This window comes from Amphiprion ocellaris, chromosome 17 (genome assembly GCF_022539595.1).
Source record: "Amphiprion ocellaris isolate individual 3 ecotype Okinawa chromosome 17, ASM2253959v1, whole genome shotgun sequence".
NCBI classification, from domain to species: domain Eukaryota; kingdom Metazoa; phylum Chordata; class Actinopteri; family Pomacentridae; genus Amphiprion; species Amphiprion ocellaris.
Genome location: NC_072782.1, coordinates 29,707,110 through 29,730,891, shown reverse-complemented (window position 1 = coordinate 29,730,891; position 23,782 = coordinate 29,707,110). Strand labels below are relative to the sequence as shown.

Sequence of the window (23,782 nt, the reverse complement as noted above, 5' to 3'; positions counted from 1 at the left end):
TTATTAGCAAAGTTGTGTGTTGCAGTAGAATCAGGAAATAGGACCCAAATGCAGGCAAGTTGTGGCAAAAAGAAATTTGAACCAGACAAACCTTCTCAATAGTGGGTGAGAATGAGACAAAAAGTCCATACCTGATCAAGGATCAAGGAATCTTTTAATGTCCCCGTGGGGCAAATTACTCTACAGTCAGCAGAACAAAGTCACAACAATCGCGGAGTACAGTTACATAAAGCACAGCCGACAACAATAAATAGGACGAACAGATTAGTCAGTCACTTGTTCAGCAGGGACAAAAGAATGCTTGAGGAAACAAATCCAAAGAAACACAATTGAAAATGGTACAAAAACGTAACCTGGGTGAAAATTAAATGGAGACAAAGCAAACAAAGAACACAAATAAGAATAATGGTACTCTGGAAGACAATATTGACCAACTGGTGAAGACAGACTAAAAGACATGACACAGAACAAACTGAGAAAACAACACATGTAAAACTAATGACGGCAATCAAAAAGGAGGGACAACAGACAAAGGGATGCAGCAAAAACATAAGCAACACACTAGGAAACCAGATTCACTAAATAAAACAGGACATTAACTAACTAAAACCTGACCATGACAGTATCTTTCTGACTTATCAAGATTTTTTTCATCCCAAACTCAACCCACCTTCTAAAACTTGCCCCTTGTTCACTGTTTTACTGCTTCATTGCTTTATGTTTTCTGATTTTTAATCAGATGACGGATAAAGGTCGTAGCACCCCCTGTGGAGCAGAAGACCTCCGTAACATGCTGGAGAGGAGCACCAAGGGGACCAAAGCCCATAGGACCATGAGCTACCGGGGAGGCAGCAGTGAACACATGAAATACAGGTAGAAGTACTGCAGATATAACTGTAGATAGGCAACAACTTCTAAAGGATAAAGACATTTACGTTTCTATGTGTTGTTCAGGACTCCAGCAGATCCTAGTTCAGCCCTCCAGAGGAGCAGAAGCACCTTCCAGCTGGATGGATCTAGGGAAGGAGACAGCAGCAAGGACTTTCCCTGGAGACAGGAAATCCAGGAGATCTTGGTCCCCATGCAGGACACATCCTCCAACAGGTCAGAGTCCTTCAACAATTCAAAGTTCTCCAACTGGTCAGTGTTCTTCAGTTAGTCAGTGTTCTTCAGCTGGTCAGAGTTCTCCAAAGAGAGAAGGTCCTTCAGTAGTTTTGGGTCCTTTATGAGATCAGAGTCCTTCAGTAGGTCAGAGTCCTACAATAGATGAGGGTCTTTCAGAGGTCAGAGTCCTTCAGCAAGTCAGAGACCTTCAGTAGGTCAGAGTACTTCAGCCTGTCAGAATCATTTTTCGATTCAAAGTTCTCCAATAGATCAGAGTCCTGCAGCATTCAAGAGTCCTTCAGAAGGTCAGAATCCTTTACCAGTTCAAAGTTCTCCAATAGGTCACAATCCTTCAGAAGATAAGATCCTTCAGTAGGTCAGAGTCCTTCAGTAGGTCAGGGTTCTTCAGCTGCTCAGGGTTGGACGACATTATGGTGAGTCCCCTACGAGGCCAGTTTTATGATCCTAATGTTGGAAACTTGTTTCTAATCAGATCTTACAGGGACTCCTTGAAAGATGCCCAGTCTCATGTCCTACAGTCCATCTCCTTCAGACGACGAGACCTCAGCTCCTCAGGCAGCTCCCCACCTCCTGCAGCCCCTCCTACTGTCCTCTCTACCACCAGCCATCAACCTCCACCTGTCCCTGCCAAGTACCACTCTCTGGAGAAAAAAGGCCCCAAAACAATGCCCAAACCACAGGGCATCGTAATCACACCGCAGGCCCAACCGTCGGTCACTTCCCCTCACGCCCCTAAGGAGAGGCATGTGGTCAGCCCCGATGTTCGAGGCCCGGACCCACCAGCCCTCCCCAGTGTCCCGCCGGTTGGACCTCCTGCTCTGATGCGGATCTGTGGCCGCAAACGTCTGACGGCGGACCAGAAGAAGCGCTCATACTCGGAGCCAGAGAACATGAACGAAGTTGGGGTTTCAGATCCCGAGACTGCGGCCCTTTTCCGGCGTGGAGGAGGTAAAAAAGGAAAGAAACTTTAGAAGTGACCCTCTACACCTCTATCCTGTTGTGACCAAACTATTCTAATGCCAGCCTTCGGTCCCCAGTTAGTGAAGTATCGGAAATGCGATTTATCGAGGACAAAAATTTGTGAAAGAAAATTCCTGCAAAGCAATTTTCTGGATAACAGTCAAACAGTTAATTATTGAGAAATGACTTGAAAGACCACGAGACTCATGCAGAGCTGACATCTCCAGCAAGCTAGCTTTAGCACTAAGCTCACTAGTTAAGGGAGAATCAGTTTCCACATTAGACCTAGATACTTTTGAGTGCTTGCCAAGAATCCTCTTTAACACCAGTTATGGAGGCCTTTCAGAACCAAAGCTAGCATCTGTTTTGGGTAAGATTTTTAATCATGTATGCTGATTTAAACCCTAACCCTAGAATTTGTCAAGACGTTTACTGATACAAAGTTGTCCTGTGGCTGCTTAGTCTTCATGCTGTTTCTTTGAAATAATTGTTTTGGTATTGCTCAAGAATTTGGGGTGTTGTTCTGGTGACAGCGTTAGAAAAAGTACTAAGAATACCCATGTGCAAGGGCTGGGTATCAATTTTGGGCCCTATGGCCTTTTTTGAATGTTGAATAGTAGTTTTGCATCAATTTGACAGTTGTCTTTACCTGGAAGACAGTGAGCTTCAACAGAATGTCAGTATTTCAGTCAATGTTTAAGTTTATCTGAAAAATCTTGCCCCGCCTAACCAAAGGATATGTCCCTTATCTCCATGTCCACCAGAAACCAGTGTGGCAGACCGACGGAAGATGTTTGAACTCGTGGCAAGTCGTGTTGGTGGAGTTGCTCCTCAGAACCCCACACCAAGACCCGACCTTCGGCAAGTTCAGCAGGATGCCCTCGCCGAATACGTGGAAAGGAAACGAGGTGTGAAGAGAGAAGAGGGAGGATCGAGGAGTGGATCGAGGCCTCGCAGTGCTTATATACAACCTGATAACGGCAACCATACAGGTGGGCAGTAATTGATATGTAGAAGAAAAACAAATTGATTTAGGGTTGTAGGTTGAAGAGTAGATAAAGCTTAGATAGTGTGAGAGGAATTGGTTAATTACTTAAGCGTACCTTCCTTTTGTTTTCTTCTCATCTCTTTCAGCCTCCTCCTGTTACTCGGACACCCTCAGCCTCTCCTCCACCTCTAGCATGCTCTCCCTCCAGGACTCTGGCCTTGATCGAAGCTTCTCCTCTGGGGAGAGGCGTACCTCTTCAACCCTCCCTCCTGGAAGCGACCTTCGGAGCTTCCAGTCCAACCTTTTTTACCCAGGCAGGGTGACCACACCGAGGCTTCCAGTGCAACCACCACCTAGGTAACCAAAACCAGACACTGGCTGCATCTAACACTAGGTTTTAGGGATGAGTATTGTTAGCCAATCATAGTCCCCTGAAGATGACGCCTGATGACTTTGGAAGTGTCCCGACTTCTTCCTGTTTTCTTCTCTCAGTTCCCCTCCTGGCTCCATATTTGAGCTCCAGACCCAGATCCAACAAGATCTCACCCATGAAGCAGGGATCAGCAGACGGAGTCAGTCTTCCACCAGAGACCCACGGCCGGACCACGAGCGGCAAGTCGCAGAACCTCAAATCAGCCTGGGACTGTCCAAGCAGCTCAACGGGGCTCTGCAGAGGGCCGGTTCAGCTCGGAGGTCCGGGAAATCAGCCTCTGCCGAAGATCTCCTGGAGCAAGCCAAGGACAGACAAATTTCTCCTCAACACAGCCGGTCTCGGTCATCCCCCACTGCAGAGATACTGAACCAGGTAACACTGCACTCCAGGAGCTCACAGTGAATATTGAGAGCCAAAATGATAAAATTATGATTTTTTTTTTTTTTCGAGGGTAATGTGTGTCTGTCAGCTGTTTAGAACTGTGTCTGAGTAGATTCTCAGTCATCCAGGTCATGGTAATCCAAGGGGCTTTAGTGAAAAGGAACTGGACTTCTCTTTTAGTTTCTTGAAGACGTTTAAGATGTCATCCAATACTCAGTTAGTAAAAGTCTTGTTATCATGAAATTAGATGGTCAGAATGTGAAATCACTCAGTCATCCAGGCCATTGTAATTCTAGGAGCTTCAGTAAAAGCAGCTCGGCTTGTGTATCGGGTTCTTGAAGACATTTCGTCTCTCATCAAAGATGCTTGATCAGTTCTGACTGACTGATAAGGAGTTTCAGATGTATAAAGTCATCCGTAACTCACATGGCTAATGGCCTGTTAAAAACCCAGGCCAGGTTGGTAGTGACTCAAGATGTTGTTTCTGGGGAAAGATCTCGAACCCTTTACTTGATGACATTTTGTCCTGAGTCACACAGGAAATACCCAGAATCCTCAGAGTTTCCTGTGAGGTGCCAGAGAGCCGGCGATGGCGGCTGGGCGCTGTCCGATGTGGATGATGGCAAAGATAACGCGCACACACATGTATATATACACATACATCATACACGTATTCACCGGGTTGGTAAAGGATCACTTTGTCTTTTATCTTCTTCAATCATCAGAGGAGCTCATAAACATCATTACAGTTCAGTCTAGTGGCTTAGGTCTTACTTTATACAATAGATCTCGGTGCAGGGCGTCGGCAGTCCTGCTTTTATTAAACATGATGAAGCTTCCAGCTCGGTGGAGGAACGGCAGGCCTTTGGTTTGATAACGTCTGTGGTCAGACATGTGATTCCACAGTCTGGAGATATTCTGTAAATGGCTCAGAGACATTAACAGGAATAATTAGCGTTTCTAGTCAGTCTTGATTTATATGGTCCAAAAAAAGGGTTTCACAAAGGAGGAAGCCCCTTTATCAGATAAAGATAAGGCCACTGTACACACTGTGGTTTGTGGAAACAGAATTATTTGTAATAAAACCTGCAGTTACCGGATTGTGAGCTCTGGATTAAACAAACTGATGTGTTTTTGGGAAATTGCATCAGGATAAGATTCATTTTTTCCAATGCAATTTGGTCAGTGCGCCAGAACAACACCAATAAGTATAAAAAAGACAAAGAGTTCCATAGACTTTCAACGAAAAACCAATGAATATAGAAGCTTAACTGAATTAATCTCAGGAGCAGCCACTGTTTTACAAGTTTATGTCATACAATTTTAAAAAATAAATGAATATTTGGGTAAGAAAGGGACATAGCGGTTTAGGATAACACTGACATATAACTCCAGTGTTCCTAATGGGATTGTAGCCAAGGACCTTTATTTTAAATTCAGGTTTTTCTATAAATTAAAGATACAGAATATGATTATTAAGTCTTAGAGATGGTTATAGGTGGGTGTTTTTACCTTTGGATACAAACTTCTCATTTTACTGTCAGACGACCCAGAAAGTTGACGTGCTGCGTTAAAAACCTCAAGTATTGGTACCGTAAAAGGTAGTAGAAGTAATTAGTTGATGCTTATTGTGGATACTGTCTCAGAACTATGAGCCTTTTTGCTCTTGTAGTTCTACGAAATCCTGGAACCATCTGAGGAAATGTGCAAGAAAGTATTACACCCATAAATACCCATATAGTTGCGACTATACCCAGATGCTAATACAATTAGCAAAATGACCGCTCCAGATGGTTCATTTCTGCGTTTACTTTCAGGATTCATGTAAAAATCCAGTCTTATGGAAAGAACCAGAGAACTTGTGCTTTTTCCTCTGATATATGCTGGTATACGACCTCCTTGTTCTGGTTTTTACCATGTATGGCGCCTTTAGATGTGAATCCTCCAGTGATAAATCTTCGTCTTGTGTTTCAGGACTTCCTGCCAGGTGATGTGAGGATGTTTGGCGTTTTCATCTCTGAACCTGGACGCTGTGTTCTAGCTGCTGACAGGTATGTTAAATCCAGTTTAGACTGTGTGAAGAAACAGCTGATGGTTCAAATGAGGGGTCGAAACCAATATTGATTATTTCTAATCAAGGATGGAAATCTTTATAACAAAATTCAGAATAACACGAGCTCCAACTAACAATTTCCCTAAAACTCATTTGTTTATTTATGTTTATGTGCTTAATTGAAAGATATTTTTAAAAGATGTACTCTTCATTGGTGATTGGCTGTTGATTGTGATGCGTAACCAATCGGATAGAGCTGTGGGCGGGGCATTGTTTAGGATCATAAAGCGACTACAGATAAATAGAAATCAAAATAATATCAGTATTTATGACATAATATATGTAATAATTGGTCGAGAATTGATCAATAAGAGTAATAATGCCAATAATTGGGAAAATACTGAATATTAGATGTGATAGTTGGTCAATGCATAGTTTAAATTTGGGTTCTCAGTCTTTCGTCTGTGTTTTACTGTTTTTCGATAAATCTTTTTAGCTTGAAAAAGACAAACAAGAGCACTGAGTTGCTCATCTTTCCAAAAAAAAAAATACATTTTATATTTACTAATAAACAAAAATAAATGTCTGTAGGGCAGAATTAAGCACCAAAGTTTAAAAATATGCTGCTTGCACATTGATAGAAGAGAAACATGAAAATAAACTAAAAAGTACAGATTAAAATATGTAAATAATTTAGGTTTTGTACATTCTTATGTGCTGATTTGGTTTAAAAGAAATGTCAAGTTCATGACTGGGCAAACGGTTTAGGGGCTAAAAGTAAAAGTGAGGATATTTCCCAAACAGGAAAAATAAGTAAACTTAGTATTTGTTGTGAGCATCTTTTAGCCTTTAGAGCAGCATCAGTCCATCTTTAGTAAACCTTTTGTCAATGAAATAATCAATAAAATATGGATTTCAGAGCCAAACACAAACCAAAGACAACAAATAAAAGTGAGAATCTGAGGTTCGTATTTTCACACAGATGTTTTCCATCTGAACTCGACTGATTTAAACTCGTCTGAGCAGAAATGTTTGTTTGCTGCTGGATTTAGATCTTCTCTGATTGCAGTGTTTTGATTCTCTTCCATAAAAGGCCGTTGACAGTCAGACTGTCTCTGCTTCAGGCTATTAGCTATTTTAAACAAGCTGTGGTCCAACGAGTCCATGAATCTGATGATGATGATGGTATCAAAAAAACAGAAAATAAGAGGAAGGATGGAGGGATGAGAAGGAAAAGATAGAGAAAGGAATGAGAGAGGAGGTGAAAGGATAAATGAAAATAAAAATAGGGAAAGAGATGTAAAAAAGAAGTAAGATTGAAGGATGGTGAGATAAAAAGGTTAGAGAAGATGTTAAAGTTGGGTTTGCACAAGTTTATGTCTTTATTTATCTGAAAGTAAAAGTGTTAAAATAACAGTAATTTAAGGATTTAAGGGTTCAGGTGGAAGAAAATGAAATGTGAAGTGAAAGAAGTTAAAGGAGTTTAAAAAAGTTAAAAGAGTTGAAGAAGTTAAAGAAGTTGAAGAAGTTAAAGGAGTTAATGGAGTTAAAAAATTTAAGAAGTTTAAGGAAATAAGGAAGTTGAAGAAGTTAAAGAAGTTCAAAAAATTCAAGAAGTTAAAGGAATTAAAGAAGTAATAGTAGCTAAAAGAGTTAAAAGAGTTGAAGTTGAAGAAATCAAAGTAGTTAAAGAAGTTCAAAAAGTTAAAAAAATTAAAGGCGTTAAATGAGTTAAAAGAGTTAAAGGAGGGAGGAACTGAGGAATTCTGAGGAAACTCCCTGGTAGGAGACAGAAAATAAACAGAATACCAGCTTCAGTCTTTGGGGATTTACGATCCTTAAACTCTTAAATATGTTTGCTGTGAAAATGTGAAGGTCGGAGGTCGGAGCAGGAATCCAGAGAGTGTTTACTCAGATCTGAATATAACCAGGAACACCAAGGAATAAATCCTGATTACTGATACAGACAGCTGATTAGGTCTGAAACGGTTCTGAGGAAACTAAAATCAAACTCAGACTAATCAAACTCTATCTGTTATATTTATGTTTTATTTTACAAATCATCAGTTTCATTGGTTTTCTTTCTTTTTCTATGTGGTTTTGTGGCTTTTTATTGTAAAATATTGCAGATTTTCTTTCTTAACATTGCATATAATAATAATAATGTTTAATTTTCCCATCAGACCTGCAGACGTTCACGTATCAGCAGTTTCTCCTCAAACATCCCAGAACTCTGTGAACGTCTTCCAGCCTGCAGGAGCTTCAATTGGTGGGTAAAATCTAAATAATCTGTCAGACAACATCAAACTTTTCATTATTATATTGTCTAATATTGTCTCTAGCTGCATTACTCGACACTCAGAGACCTTCTTCCTCTTGTGGTCGTAGATCCAGGTTCCTCCCAGACTCCCGTCACCCGTCGGGATCGTCAGAGGAACAGCGAACGGCAGCGAGTCCACAGCGCCTCCACCCTGGCGGCCTCCGTCGGCCTGCCGTGTCCCTTCTCCAGTCCTGGAGCTCAGGACGGAGCTGAGTGGCCGGTCGGAGAGAAGCTGAGCCGAGCCAACCTGGACGCCATCAGCTTCCCAGAGATCCCAGGACCTGATGGTAGAAGTTCTGCTGATAACAAAGAAACTCAGACCAGACACAGCATGAGCGACGCCTACATGTTGGAGGAAAGTCCGAAGGATGTTCGCCGAAGCCGAGCTTTCAGTCTGGAGGCGACCGGAGGGTTTTCTGCAGAAGATGTAACTCCGCTGCCACATTTCCAGCTGGACAGGAGGAGCAGCGGAAGTTCTCCGCCTCCTCCAGCCTCACATCCGTCCGTCCGGCAGCATCTTTCCTCACTAAGGATCTCCGAGTCGAACCTCTGCAGCTCCGTTGACCTCCAGCAGCCGCCGGAAGCTTCTAAAGGTTTCCAGCTGGAGGACTTCGACGAGGTTTTCCTCCAGAATCCTTCTGAGATCAAAGAGACGAACATCATCGAGGACTTCCCTCCTCCTCCACCTCCGGTCGAGTTGGAGCCGGAAGACGAGCAGCCGATTGAAGAAAGGTTGGTTTCCGATTTAGATTTATTTATCCCTAAACTGAAAGGGATTTTCTAACAAATGTCTTCTCTTTAGTCCGACTTCGGAGCTCCTAAACAACTCCCCTAGAAGGTCTTCTCCCCAACCGGTTACCTCCTCCATCTGTCCTCCACCTCCTCTAAAACCACAACCTTCCTCCATCACCTCCATCACAACATCCTCCACCATCGAGGACAACCTGAACCTCGACTACCAGCCGCTGCTCAAAAGGGAGAAGACGTCAGAGGAGCTGAGAGTCGAGGCTTTAGCTCGGCAGCTGGTGGGTTTCTGGAGGCCAAAAGATTCTTCTCTGACTTTTAGTGAACCAGCCAAACCCATAAAAGTTCTTTAGATTTGCTTTTTACAGCGTTGCAGGTTAGTAGCAGGCGTCCATGCAGGATTTTTCCAGTCTGAGGATGTAAAAATGATGAATTTGAGGGTAATTTTGAAGGTCAAAGTGGTTCAGATTTTGGGTTTTGCCTTATTTGATGCAAAAAACATCTGCCAAATCCAACTGAACATTCTGACATTCAGCAGGTTTGTCTACATTTCAACTCATCCAGGTAGATAGAACCAAATTGTTTCAGGTAAATCTGACTTTACAACGTCTCATTTCACTGCTTTTAAACTCGTTTTGTGAAATACTGTTATTTCATCTTCTGTTTGACCATCTCTGGTTTGCTTCAACACTTTTTCTATCATAAACTGTGAATATTTAAACTGGTATCTGTGACATTTTGGGTCCTCTTTGATCACTGATATTCATAAAGTCAAATTGCAAGTGAGTGACTAGGATCTTATCTTCATTTTAAATGGTTTAACTAGTAAATAATAACACCACACGTGTGTTTTGATGAAGTTAAGTGAAAAGAAAAAACAACCATGTTTGCGAAAAATCCACTTTTAAGTTGTATTTTTGTGCAAATTTAGGTGTAATAAATGGTGTGCGTGATACTTACTTGACTTGTGAGTTACCAAACATGGCTTGGTTTTATTCAAGTAGGAAAAGCTACCAGTTTCTGTCATTTTTGGTTCAGTTTGATGAAAGAAAAATGACTTTAAAAATCTAAATTCTGAGTGGCATCCACCTACATATTTTTTTTCACTCAGTAATTTAGACTCAAGATTAGTTTTTTGTCATTGTGCAACAAAATTTGAGTGGACTATGTAAAACACATCAGATTTCAGTCCAGACTTTTGCATAAGATCCAACATATGGTTAAAGAAAGTTCAATTATTAACAAGTAAACTCCCCAACAGTGGAAAAAATCTACTTTGGCTGGTCCACTAATGGTTCCAACTTTGTCTTTGGTTCAGATTCGGCCTTTCTCATCATATTTAGTTGTGATTTTTCCTTTACTTCGTTGTCTCCAGGTGTTGCAGGATCCGTCTATGTTGCCCCTCTTGGACACCTGGGGAGGAAAATCCACTGTGGAGTTAATGGAGGACATTTTTCCCAACAGCAAACTGATCAGCAAATCACAGCGCAGAGGCAGCACTCAACTGGAGGACAGGTGAGTCAGAAATCAAGACTCAGATCTTCATTATAAATGTCCATCCATCCATTATCTATACACCGCTTAATCCTCATTAGGGTCATGGGGGGTGCTGGAGTCTATCCCAGCTGACTGAGGTGAAGGCAGGGGACACCCTAGACAGGTCACCAGTCTGTCACAGGGCTACATACAGAGACAAACAATCACTCTCACATTCACACCTACGGGCAATTTAGAATGATCAATTAACCTCAGCATATTTTTGGACTGTGGGAGGAAGCCGGAGTACCCGGAGAAAACCCACGCATGCACAGGGAGAACATGCAAACTCCATGCAGAAAGATCCCGGGAAAGCCGGGACGCGAACCAGGGATCTTCTTGCTGCAAGGCGAAAGTGCTAACCACTACACCACTGTGCAGCCCCATTATAAATGTCTCTTCTTTATTTCTTTCCATTTAAACCTTTTTAACTTGAAATTAAAGCCAAAGGAAACACTAGAAATGATTCAGAAACTTGCAGAGATCTTGGATTGTCACACCAAAACCTATTAAAATAGCTGAATTTCAGTAATTTTATGATACTGTTGCTGTCATATATAGATAAGTTAAACTCTTTATCAATATAAGAATAAAAAAACTCATGCTCATGTAGTTTCTTATTTTAGTTAATGTCACTATTCGATGTGTAGAGACTATGTCTAGTCCAGTAAGAAGAGGAAAAAGTTCACCTACAGTCATCACAAACTTGAGATATTGTTAGAAATGTACATTAAAATCACCTTCAGAGTTTAATTATGAGTTAATTTTGAAAACTAAACCCATGTTTGATGATAACTGATCAAACCACAGCAACTTATGGTGCAATTAATTCTTTTTTTATTGTTACCCGACTACCTGTTACCATATTTTGGTGGTTAATTCGGCTATAGAACCAAAAGATCTTCCTAAAAAGAGGAAATAAATATGACTGAAGAATATTTAAACTTTAGTAAGCTGATCAGACTTTTACAGTAAACTAATATTGACCTCAGGATTCTTCTTGTCTTGTGGGTTCTTGAAGAACCCAGAACAGAAGTCCGATTGATTTCTACTGAAGCTCCTACAATTGTTTTTTGTCTGAATCCTTGTTTTTGAGACTATCATCGGTAAACTGCAGCTTGAAGGTAGAAATGTGAGAATCTCACTTGATATATCTTCCAGTTTATTGTTAAAACTCCATGTAAGCATGTTAACAAGATTAGAAAATGATTTTCTGTTAAACCCTCTTTGCACTCTTGGTCTAGTCTGGTTGGTTTGGTTGTAGTGTTGGTCTGCAGATGAATTCGTCACTTAAAACCACAAGATTCTCAAGAACGGTGCAGTGAACACAACACTAATCATCGCTGACTGATGCTGTTTAAAGCTGGAGTGAACTTCCTTTAAAGTGCTTCTTGTAGCTGTAGCTGTTTATTCAGGATTCAGACCAAAGTTTCAGAGTTTCAGAGCTGAACGTTCCTGTAAAGCGACGTTTATCTTCCTTGTTGTGTTTGCTGACGGTGTCCTGCTCTTATCTGCTGCTGACAGAACAGATGGACTGGTGGTTTTAAAGTCACTGACATCTCGACGGTGTTTTGGTTTGTCGGCGATGTTCATGGAAAGAAGGTTTCCTCATTCACAAGAGACAGGAAGGTTGTGTTTTCCAACCGTTGACCTCTGAGACTTTTTCTGCTGCTACACTCTTTGTGAAGTTACATTAAGGTGCAGGTTGGATGTAGTTTTCCAGCAAATTGGTACATGTTTTCACTGCTGTTGCTGTTTTTATTGGCTTATACGTCAGTTTATGTAGGATGCAGGTTTAGTCTGCCATTGGTCGCTCAGATTAGCCAACCATGACACTTTCTTCTGCTACATGCTAGCTGAGCTGCTAATGTAAGTTCACAGTGGCATTTATCGTTAGTTCCTGATCCATCCTGTCTCCATGTTACAGATAATTTATAATTATTAAAAAATAATGAAGTTACTGCTTTATTTTGAATCAAATAATGTACCACTTTTGATTTGGAGATGCTTGTATTCATCCTGCTGAGGAAATAATCCTAAACAACCGGAACCGACAAACTAAACTTCAGCTTCACCTGTTCATGTTTTGAGGTCTTGGTGTTGCATCCATCAACTAAAAACACACAAACTGTCTCTTTTGCTTCTATTAGCTGCACAAATAGCTAATTTTTCTTTGACTTTCATTGCCATTGGTCGCTCAGTTTAGCCAACTTTGACCCCTTCTTCCGCTACCTGCTAGCTGCGCTGCTAACGGCAGCGATGAGGCAACATGAAGGTGAAACTGTGATTCGTCACCAGACAGGAGAGACCAGACAAACCTGATGGACGTCTCAGCAGCAGAGACAGGAAACAGCGTCCAAACACAGAGTCTGTTTCATTTAGTCACAAATAGATTTCATCAGATTTACTGGATACTGATCTGGAAACAGCCACAGCTTGTCACATTGAAGGAATTAATGAAATGTTGGTTTTCTGACTTTAAGGCTGCAGCTCCTCCTACCAGGAAACAAACTCCAGTAAAACTACCAGCATAACATAACTATAAACAAATACGTAGACGTGTTGGGGTTTTTCTAGTGGGAAGGTTTATTTCCTTGACAGATATTTAATTTGACTTTAGTGGTAAATTTATTCTCTTGGTCGTTGTGGAAACTATTGGATGGAATCAAAATAGATTATCTTACTTTGTGTTTCATTGAGAATAAATGAGTCACAAACTGGAAGTTGAAGTGTGAGAACATGAATATTTATAGGAACTGATGGAAGAATTTACCTTCAAACATCTCGTCCAACAGGTTTATGAATTCAATAAGTATGATAGGTAAGTTTGCTCTGTTTCTCCAGCCTACAAAGCATAAAAATGACAAAATATGCCCATTTTTTTCTTAGTTATATTAAGAAAACCAATTTGAGACTCCAGAACTCTCCTTAGATTAGACTTTCCACCAATATTTCAGTTTTTGTGATTCAAAACAGCTCAATAAGTTATAAAAGTTCAACAAAAATAGATTTCTTTTTGTTTTTGTGTTCAAGTACTTCACAATAAAACTATTCTACGTGTTTAGTTTTGTATTAATGTGACCTGCAGCTACATGTGGTTCAGAAAATATCATTAGTTGACTTCTAAATCATCATTATTATAGAACTTTTCAGTGTCAGACTAAAACAGAGGTGGATTAAACAGTGGAAGAACTCTGACATCTAGTGGTCAGCTGGTAGAATTGTGTTAAAATAGAGTAAACTCTCAGTCTGCTTTTTAAATGTCACTTGAACAGGTTTCTAGTCTTTAATTTGTATTTTGTTGCTTTAAAGCCTGTTTTTCGTTCTTCTTTGTAATGTTTCTAACAGGAGTTGATACGAATTTAAATCCTCCTGTGTAATAAAGATGTCAAACACTACAAAGTATTCCACAATAATTGGCATAAAACACAGTTAAAGACGCATACAGAAATATATTATGATAAAAAAAACTGGTACAAATTGCATGACTTCCTTTACTTTTACGTTTTCATTCTTATTTCTTTGTCGATCGTTACTTTCTCCTCCTGTTTGTGCTCTGCTTCTTCCACCCTTTTGATCAATTTACTGAAATGTCTTCTTGTGAACATGAACATTTAAATAAACAGAAAATAATTTGTTGATGAAAATTCACTCAAAATGTGTCTTCTTTCGTTCTTAGGATCCCAGATGGTGTCTGTGATCCTTCTCAGAGCTCCGATCGAGGGAAGGAAACCGATCTGGATGAAGACGAGAAGGACGTCAACACCAGAAAGGTAGAAAACACATTTCTTCTAAAGTTATTTACTTGTTTTTTTACTTATTAAGGTCACTGGTATACTAATACTTGCTATTTCTAGAAACACAAACTGAATATAAAAAGTAAACAACCAATAAACAAATCAATACAGAGAAGAGAATCTTTAAAGTGCCTCCACATTTGGGCCATAAATTTGACATTTTTGGACAATATTTCCTCTTTTGCTTTCACCTTTCTGTGTTCTGATGCAGTAAAAAAGTCCATCAGTTGCAGGTTGAACTCCAGATTATTGTTGTTTCTCCTCCCGTCCACCAGGTGGAGCTGTGTGAAGCGCTGAGGAGCAGCGTTGCAGCGCTGCAGAGGGAGAAGGAGGCGCTGAGCGACGAGCTGCGACACCATCGAGTCCTGGAGGCGAACATCGAGACGCTGGTGCAGGAAAAACTCAAAACCAACGAGAGGGACAAGTACAGCATGTTCATCGGTACGACAACCTGTAGCTACACCTGGATTTTAAAGATGGATGCAGCCTGGAAAGTTGAAGATTTTTTAAAGCTGCATTCTTACTAACAACCAGCAGGGGGCGACTATTCAGACATCAGATTCTGTAGAAATCTATGAGAAAATTAATTGACTTCTCACTTGATTTGCTACTTCGGGAAGCAGTTTCTTAATTAGTTTATGGTCTCAGTCTGTAGTTTCAAGACTTATTGAAAACAGTGTAGTGAACATTTTATAAATTATGGTCCCACTTAAACGAAAATAGAGGATATAGCTGAGTATGTTTTAGTCAAATCCACCAATCATTCTATTCATTCGGTTTCAAAGCAGTACAATAAAAGGAGTCAAATTCCAAACTCGAGACTTTAATGATGAATTCCGTTGATTGTAATTCTATCTCTGTATCGCCAATTTAGAACGCGAGTCATCTCAGGGCACAGTAAAGTGATGACTTCACGATATCATAGAGAAAAATCCAACAACTCCCTCTGAAGCAGCAGATGGTGACGATTTTAACAGAAATATAGTGTTTTTAAATCTTAGCTAACCTCAAGAAGGTGCTTTAAATATTTCATTCATGATGCCATTGGGAGAAACGTTTTCTTTTTTTAATCTTTTATCATAAAAACATATAGAAACAGGACTCCAAAGGACTCAAAAGCACCAGACAGGACTCTCAAAATGGCTAAAAGCCAACTAAGACTTTACTGTACAAGGTGACTAGAGTAGAAAAAAACATTAAACAAACAAAAACAAGTAAGAAAGCCACACTAGATTTTACAAAAAATAAGCAGGAAAGTATTTAAACAAAAATCAAACGTGCTAATAAAGGTGGTTCAAGGTGCATAAATACATAACACACAAAAAACTGTCACAAGATTCAAACAAGACTCCAAAAAGACCAATAATAAACCAACTAAATCCAACAACGTACAGTGTACAAAGCATTTCTATGTCTTAGCAAGGCTCTACAACACTTTAAAACTTTAATTCACTGATGCCATTTGGAGGAACTCGGATGTTTTGTTGAGGCGGCTGGAGATCAACCTACCAACTTCTAGATGAGCTGATTAGTTCTGCCACCTTTACAGCGGTTACCAGGTCCATGTTGTTGTACCTGCAGTGCTTCAGAGGTTGGGGTGTTCACCTGGTTGTCGGTGTTTCTTGCAGGAGATCTGGAGAAGATCGTGAACCTGCTGCTGTCTCTGTGTAGCCGGATGTCGAGGATCGATCGATCTCTGCTGGTTCTGCAGAGAGACGAGCTGACGGTGGAGGATGCAGCTGAGGAGAAGGTGAGACAGGAATAAACTCACCTGTATGACATCAGCAGGACTACAAACACTTTAGACGCTAAATATGCAGGAAAAACTAGTTGAATGTGTCTTTTATGCTACCTGGCAGGTCGGTTCTTTCAAGCATTTTGGAGAACTTTCCACAGTTCTTGTAATGATTTAGTCCCATTTTTCTGCTTCCATGATGCAAAGATCAGGACTTTTTGGGGCCACGTGATCTTTTACAAGACTCTTTGTTGTTTTTTTTTAGCTAATGTTGCATCTTTATGACTCTGGCTGCATGTTTGGGTTCATTGTTCTGCAGCAGAATGAAGTTTGAACCAATCAGACGCCTCCCTGATGGTTTGGCATGAATCTAAACGTCTAACGTGCTGCATGTTCATCTGCAGTTTTACCTATATATCTATCTTATAGATAGAAATATCCACCACAGAGTTCTTTCTTTAGTCTTGTATGTTAGAATATTACAGTTTTGGAGTGTTTAATTGAGGCATTCGAGTAGCATTGAGGGCCTCACAGAGAAAGAATGAGCTCAAATCCTTGAAAAGTTAACCTGTGATCTAGAGTCTGTTAATGTTTACCTCATCTTTATCTGTACTGATCTCACTGTGACATAATAAGTGAAAACCTCAGAGTGAACTCACTGATCAAATATTAACTTTCACTGTAACTTACTTACTGCTCTGGACTCACGGATCAGAGAATCAGACCACATGTTGAATGAGCTACAGCATTCTTCTACATATAGGACGGGGTTATTTCTGAATACTCAAACAAGTTTCCTCGAGAACATTTTACAAACTATGAATTCCTAACATGCCTGCTGCACTGCAGCCACTAGGGGGAGCTACAGTCGCCTTTACCTGTTTGTTTAGTGTCATAATTATGTTGAAGAAACATCTAAGGGTCCAGATGTGTCAGTCATTTTAAACCAGATGTGCAGAATCAGGAATTAAGTCATCATGTGTTCTCTAATGCACTTTAGAAGGAAGTGATGTAACAGATCACCATGGCAACAACTTGCTAACATCATCAGCAAAGAGAGCAGCTAATGAGTGTAATTATCCGATTTAAAGAAGGAGTCAGGTGTTGGGTTTCAGGTTTATGGTGTCTGGCCTTTAGAGGATAATCAGTTAACTGACTAATTAGAGTCTCAGCACTGATGAGGAAAACCTGGTAAGTTCATTTTGAGGATGAAAAAGAAGGACTGACGTTAGACTATCCACTAATATTTAAGTTTTTGTGCTACAACTTGTCCAACCTGCTCAATCAGTTGTAAAAGTTCAGCAAAAATCACTTTCTTTTTTAATTTGTGACCACATATTTCATATTAAAGTATTCTACATGTTTAGTTTTGTATTATTGTGACTTGCAGCTATATGTGGTTCAGAAAATATCACCAGTTCACTTCTAGATGATCAGTTGTTTTTGTTAATATACTCAAAAATGGGACTTTTCAAGACGGCCTACATTTTTTCATGTTTCCTCTCCCCCATAATCAGAGATTATTTGATCTACTTGTCCAATATTAAAGATTCTGAATCAATTTTTATGTCGACAAAGTAGGGTTAAAAATGAAAAATATGCCCATATTAAACAAAAATTAGTTTTATTACTTCTATTTTCGGAATCATTTATAAACTCCAGAACTCTGTTTTACTTGGATCTAGCACTATTTTAGTTTCTGTGGGGAAACATGACACTTTCTTTTCCATTTTTGTGATCATGTATTTCATACGAACCCTTTGATGCACAGTGTGGGTGAGGAGAAACCCATTTTCCATTGGATTCAGGTCACTTTTGACCCATGTTGTGCATCAAAGGGTTAAAATATTCTACATGTTTAGTTTTGTATTATTGTGACAGAGCTGTCATGTTCAATAGAACATCCAGACAGACTCAGAGGAAATAATCCTAGTCAGAAGCAACAAACTAAACTTCAGCTCCTGTTAACATAAAATAACCATAAACAGAGAATATTTGACCTATTTGTCCAACATTATAGATTCTGAATCAATGACATGATGAGAAATAACAGAGACATTTTCAGGTTTTTATCTTTAATAGTTCCTCAGATATTGTTGTTCAAACAGACTCAAATTTCAACGTGAGAAAAACCCTGCTGAAAGTGGGTCGACGGGCAGATTTTATAAACAAATTATCTCAGAAAGTATGTGATCTGTTAACATAAAATGTCACAGATACCATTTTAAATATCCATAGTTTTGGAGAAAAAAGGTTGCAGACAACCTTTTACCAGAACTACAAGGCTGCGTTGTTCTTTATTCTCTTGTTGCAGCTTGTTTTGGGTGTCATTAGTAATAAAACTGATTTTAATTTTAATCTGTTTTGAAGGAAAACCTCCTTCACAAACGCTCTCTGCTGCTTCGCCAAACCGACGACGCCCGTGAGCTAAAGGAGAACCTGGACCGGCGGCAGCGCGTGGTCCAGTCCATCCTGTCCGGCTACCTCAGCGACTCGCAGCTCCAGGACTACCGCCGCTTCGTCAGCGCCAAACCCTCGCTTCTGATTCGCCAGCGCCACCTGGACAACCTCATCCGGCAGGGGGAGGAGCAGCTGACGCGATTGGCCGAGACGCTGCCGCCGGAGCTGGCCGAGGCTCACGGCTGGTCGGCGGCATTCCCCATCCCGACGCTGTGCTCCTCCCCGTTCCCGTCGCTTCTGCCGCCTTCTCTGATCCCGGGCCCCGCCCTCCCGGTCAGAACCACCACTGTGACATCACTGTGACGTCACGGATAGGAAGTGACCCTAAAAACTGAAGCGATGCTCTGAAGTGACGTAGTTTTTACATGAAGGACGGACGTTGCTCACGCTGAAACTACTATGCAGACTTCACACACACGAAGCAGAAAAAGCCTTTAAAGCGCTTTGTTCTGTTCACACCTGTTAGACGTCTGATCACCTGAACACCAGCGACCAGCTCCAAGTGGACTAAAACCAGCTGCTGCCAACTAACCACTAACTACACTCTGCTCTGAAATGGGATTTTAAAGGCCACCAGGCGATTTAAGGTCGGAGGTTTCCCAAGAAAGTTGGATATTTCCATCATAATTTCCTGCATCTTTGCAACGTTTTGCGATGTGTTTTCAATCCGCCAAAACTCCCAAATGCTCTGGAAATGTCCTTTAACAACCTTGAACGGTGCTTTCAGGAACCTTCCTCCAGCAGGTGATCTCCCAAAGAGAAAACACCATCATCTGCAAAGAAACGCATCACGAAACCTGCTCACTTCTCGCACATGTACAGGAAACTTATAAATTAACACCAAATTTGGAGGTTCTTGTTTCACTGCAAAAACAAACAAAAAAAAGCACAGAATACTGTAACAACTACTGCCTGAACGCCTGCAGCTTGTAGCACTTTGTAGCAGCCTGACTACTGTTTGCAGCAGAATTTACACTGAATGATGAAAAAAAAGGTTTTCCACCTCTTTAAAAGATTCCTGTCATGAAACAGTCGACATCTAGAAGTGAAAAGTGTCCAAAGATGAAAAGTTTGCAGATATCTTCTTGGTTTAATTTCAAATTTAAGGCACAAATACTGTTTTTTCTGCATTTTACTTGGCCACAACTGCAACAATTAGTTTAACACCCGAATAATATCTCAGTTTGTTTTAGTTATTTGGTCAAAAAGGATAATTAAAGAGGAATAATACATGAAAACCCAAAGATATTTAATTTAGAACCATATGAGACACTGAAAAAATCACATTTTAGAGGCTGGAATTGGTATTTTTGCTCATAAATGGTTTTAATTTTGGGTGCAGATCAACTTTTGTCGACATTCCAGCAAAGCCACAGCCATCAATTAACAAAATGCTCGAACATCTCCTTCAAGAAATGCAGCACTACTTTGATAAAACTGTGCAAATCATGTCTGTTTCAGCAAAACGACGAGATTCTTCATTTAATCTCAGCAGTAAAATCATTTTTGCAGCTCTGCCTGCCACGGTTTTGGTTAGTCCTGTTAAAAAAACCTACAAAAGACAAAAGAAAAACACATTTTAACACATTGCTGCTGCAGTTATTGTACTTTTTAGACAGTTGATGAACTTCAGAAACAGATTTTTTAATGTCAAAATCGATGCAGTGGAAGCAAAACTTTTCAGACTTTTCGTACATTTCCCATAATGCAACTCAACAGGGTTCATTTATTAGGATTCTGTGCCTGATGAACGGTTGTGTATAAAAATGAAAAGCTCCTCCAGACGGCATTACACGGCTGTTTTATATGTTTAGTAGCATTAATTTAAACTGAAATTAGCGAAGTGCCCCTTTAATCTTATTTAAATATGGTTTTATAATTGCTGGAAATATTTTGTCAGAACAGTAAATGTTGGAATTTTGCTTTCATGAACATATGAGAAGGAAAACAAACCTGTGAGAAGAAATCTCAACATTACAACTATAAAACTTTAATAAGATATACATTTAAAATGTTCAACCACCTTCTTTCCTCTTACGGGATCTGAACCTTCATTTCTTATTATCACAACACAATCACTTTATTTATTTTCTTGACATTTTTATCTTTGTTTGATATCACTGTTGTCCTCTCTGGGCTTCCGTAATTTTCCAGCAAACCCTTTCATTTGGAGTCAACTGATGAACAGGCATCATTTGGTTTCCCTTCAGTTCGGCTCTACAGGGTCAATATTTATTTGTTAACGAACAGATCAGAAGAAGGTTTTTACCAGTTTTTCACTCCAAACTCTTTCACTCTTCACCTCCATGTTTAGTTTTGTGAGCACCTTTTACATATTCTGCCAACACTTCCAGCTACACGATGTGCCGCGTTAATAATCCTCATTTTACTGTTGATCATTGTTTGTTTTGTTACTGTCGGAGGCACCACAGAATATCTCAAGACAAGTTTCTGGTTTTCGTTGGATGAAATTCAATGTTCACTTTATGAAAGAATTAAGAACAATAAAAAAAAAACAACACAGCGGCTCCTGGTTTTTGCAAAATAAATGTATTTTGTAAATACTGTCAGACTTTTTGTTCTTTTCCAGTCGTCCTACATTTGTACACTTAGAAACACAGGAATATTTGTCCTACTTGTATCAGGATGCTGTGTAATCTGATTAGTAGATCGATGTGACACAAATTCAAAGAACTTTATCAGGTCAAAAGCTCCTGAGAGAGAGGTCTACAACACCAATGATCAGGTTCTTATAATGCAGTCTTGAGATCCTTGGAGCTTCAGTAAGAAGCAACCGGACTTCTCTCTTAGGTTCTTGAAGATGTTTCACCTTCATCCAAGAGGTTTCTTCAGTTGTAACTGACTGATGGGGAATCTTAAGGTTCCTCCCAAGAAAGTTTCACCACCAATAGCATCTTGATTTCTTCCTTACCTGGCAGTTCCCCAATTATTCACCATGTAAGTTGGGGTTCAACTTCATACAGTCGTAAGCAAAAGTTTACATCCACTTGTAAAGACCATGTACACTACTGTTCAAAAGTTTGGGGTCACTCAGAAATGTCCTTATTTTTGAAAGAAAAGCATTTTTTTCAATGAAGATAACATTAAATGAATGATAAATCCAGTCTAGACATTGTTAATGTGGTAAATGACTATTCTACCAGGAAACGGCTGATTTTTAATGGAATATCTCCATAGGGGTACAGAGGAACATTTCCAGCAACCATCATTCCTGTGTTCTAATGCTACATTGTGTTAGTTAATGGTGTTGAAAGGCTGATTGATGATTAGAAAACCCTTGTGCAGTTATGTTCGCACATGGATAAAAGTGGGAGTTTTCATGGAAAACATTAGATTGCCTGGGTGACCCCAAACTTTTGAACAATAGTGTATATCATGGATGTCTTGGGAAACACATGAATCTTTGTTACAAAAACAATCATGCATTTTATTCTTTTCATAAATTTATTAAAAGTCTTCTGGAAATGTGACAAAATCTGCTGGGTCACAAATATACAGAAAGAAATGTTAATATTTAGTTCAACTTTTTTTTTTTTCATTTTCGCCTCAGTTTGATTCTTCTGGTTTCAAGCTTCTGGTTTATCTTTGACTCCTCTGGACAGAATTGGTTCAGTTCAACTAAATCTGTTGTCTTTCTGACTCAGACTTGTTTTTTCAGGTTCTTGATGGGTTTAAGTGAGGACTTTGGGGAGACCAGTCTAGAACCCTCATTCCAGCCTGATGGAACCATTTCTTTACCACGTCTGATGTGTGTTTGGACTCATTGTCTTGTTGAAACATCCAGCTGTGTCCAAGATCAACCTTCTGCTGATGGTTTTAGGTTTTCCTGAAGAATGTGGAGGTGATCCTCCTTCTTAATTGTTCCATTTACTTTGTGGGAAGCTCCAGTTCCACAGAGCATGATACTGCCACCATCGTGCATCACTGTATGTATATTTCTGACCCAGCAGATGTTGTCATTTTTCCAGAAGACCTTTAATGGATCTATGAAAGAATTGAAACTCATCATTTTTTGTGACAAGATTGTATCATACAAAAATTCAGATTTCTAGGCGTCATTAGAAACTCAAGACTGTCCTGATATACATGGTCTTTACAAGTGGATGGAAACTTTTGCTTCTAACTGTATAAATAGAACTCCTGATAAGTCAGTTAGAACTGAAGAAGCTTCTTGACTGTGAAGTGAAATGCCTGAAAGAACTATAAAAAGATGTCTAATTTCATTTTACTGACTTTAAATTGTCTTTCAGCTCATTGATTTGGTTTTACTGCCTTCAACATTAATTTTTTTGTCCAGTTGTAGTGCTATAACAGGGTCAAAAAAGGTCCGAAAACCTTCTGTTTAGACACCAGTAGACTGGATAACAGACTAGCTAGCGTGAAACAGCTAAAGAACCAGATACTCCCCTCAGAAACTGACCAAAAAAAGGGTGAATATTTGGCTTAGACTCATCAAATGGCCATAAACTCGACTCAAAATGAGTCGATTCAATTCTCAAAATGAGTCATCTTCAATTCCAGATGTGTAAATAGGCAACTATTTACGGACAGGTTCCACATAGCAACTTAAAATGTGAAATGTAAATAAATGAATACAGATGTAGTTATGGCAGGTTTAATGCTGCACTCAACAATCTTTCTTGTATTAAACTGAGTCAAAGACAGATGGGACAAACCAAACAAATAACTTTAGAATAGTTTGTGCAACATTTCAGTGCCATGTTGCAGTATTACCTTACCATGCCGGTATCATTGGCAGAGTTACTACTTATTTTACTATTACAATTAATAATTTTTTTTTTTTCAGTAATGCATCAACCTTGAATCTCATTGTTTTTCTATTTCTACTGCATTTATTCTCATGTTAAGTAATTTCATTCTGACAGGAATACCTGGAACAAGGGTTTACTTTGGGGTGAAGTTCTGTTTTATCTTATGCAGAACACGAACAGACACTAAAAGTAATTTTATTGTCACTGTTAGTCACTTATAGAGAATATTTATGATCTGCTTCAGAGAAACTTGCAGAATATTTTCAGTTTTCCTGTTTTTAATGTTACTAAAAAGCTTATAGTATAGAATAAATTTAGATTCTATGCAGGATTTTACTGCCCTTTGAGTCCCTGTACCTGCAGCCTACAGCTGTGTTTGCTCGCTGCACATCCGGGTTACCTGCAAGAATGTGGCAGGTGAGTCAGGTGGTAAATACCTTCGGTGGGCGGGGCTTGT

The 23,782-nt window shown here is 39.7% G+C and overlaps 1 protein-coding gene across 4 annotated transcripts in view; it reads left to right on the top strand.

Moving 5' to 3' along the window:
* The window catches only part of shroom3 (shroom family member 3), a 76,216-nt gene extending 55,119 nt beyond the window's left edge, over positions 1-21,097 (top strand). For all 4 annotated transcript variants that reach the window (XM_035946225.2, XM_023265855.3, XM_023265856.3 and 1 more), the window contains 15 exons: positions 740-873; positions 955-1,104; positions 1,598-2,073; positions 2,850-3,077; positions 3,220-3,430; positions 3,566-3,878; positions 5,862-5,938; positions 8,124-8,209; positions 8,329-8,992; positions 9,063-9,285; positions 10,380-10,519; positions 14,220-14,313; positions 14,613-14,778; positions 15,966-16,087; positions 18,443-21,097. In XM_035946225.2, coding sequence (XP_035802118.2) covers positions 740-873; positions 955-1,104; positions 1,598-2,073; positions 2,850-3,077; positions 3,220-3,430; positions 3,566-3,878; positions 5,862-5,938; positions 8,124-8,209; positions 8,329-8,992; positions 9,063-9,285; positions 10,380-10,519; positions 14,220-14,313; positions 14,613-14,778; positions 15,966-16,087; positions 18,443-18,835 — 3,477 coding nt within the window. In that variant the 3' untranslated portion in view covers positions 18,836-21,097. The remainder of the gene's footprint in view (positions 1-739; positions 874-954; positions 1,105-1,597; positions 2,074-2,849; positions 3,078-3,219; positions 3,431-3,565; positions 3,879-5,861; positions 5,939-8,123; positions 8,210-8,328; positions 8,993-9,062; positions 9,286-10,379; positions 10,520-14,219; positions 14,314-14,612; positions 14,779-15,965; positions 16,088-18,442) is intronic.
* Positions 21,098-23,782: the final 2,685 nt, after the last annotated feature.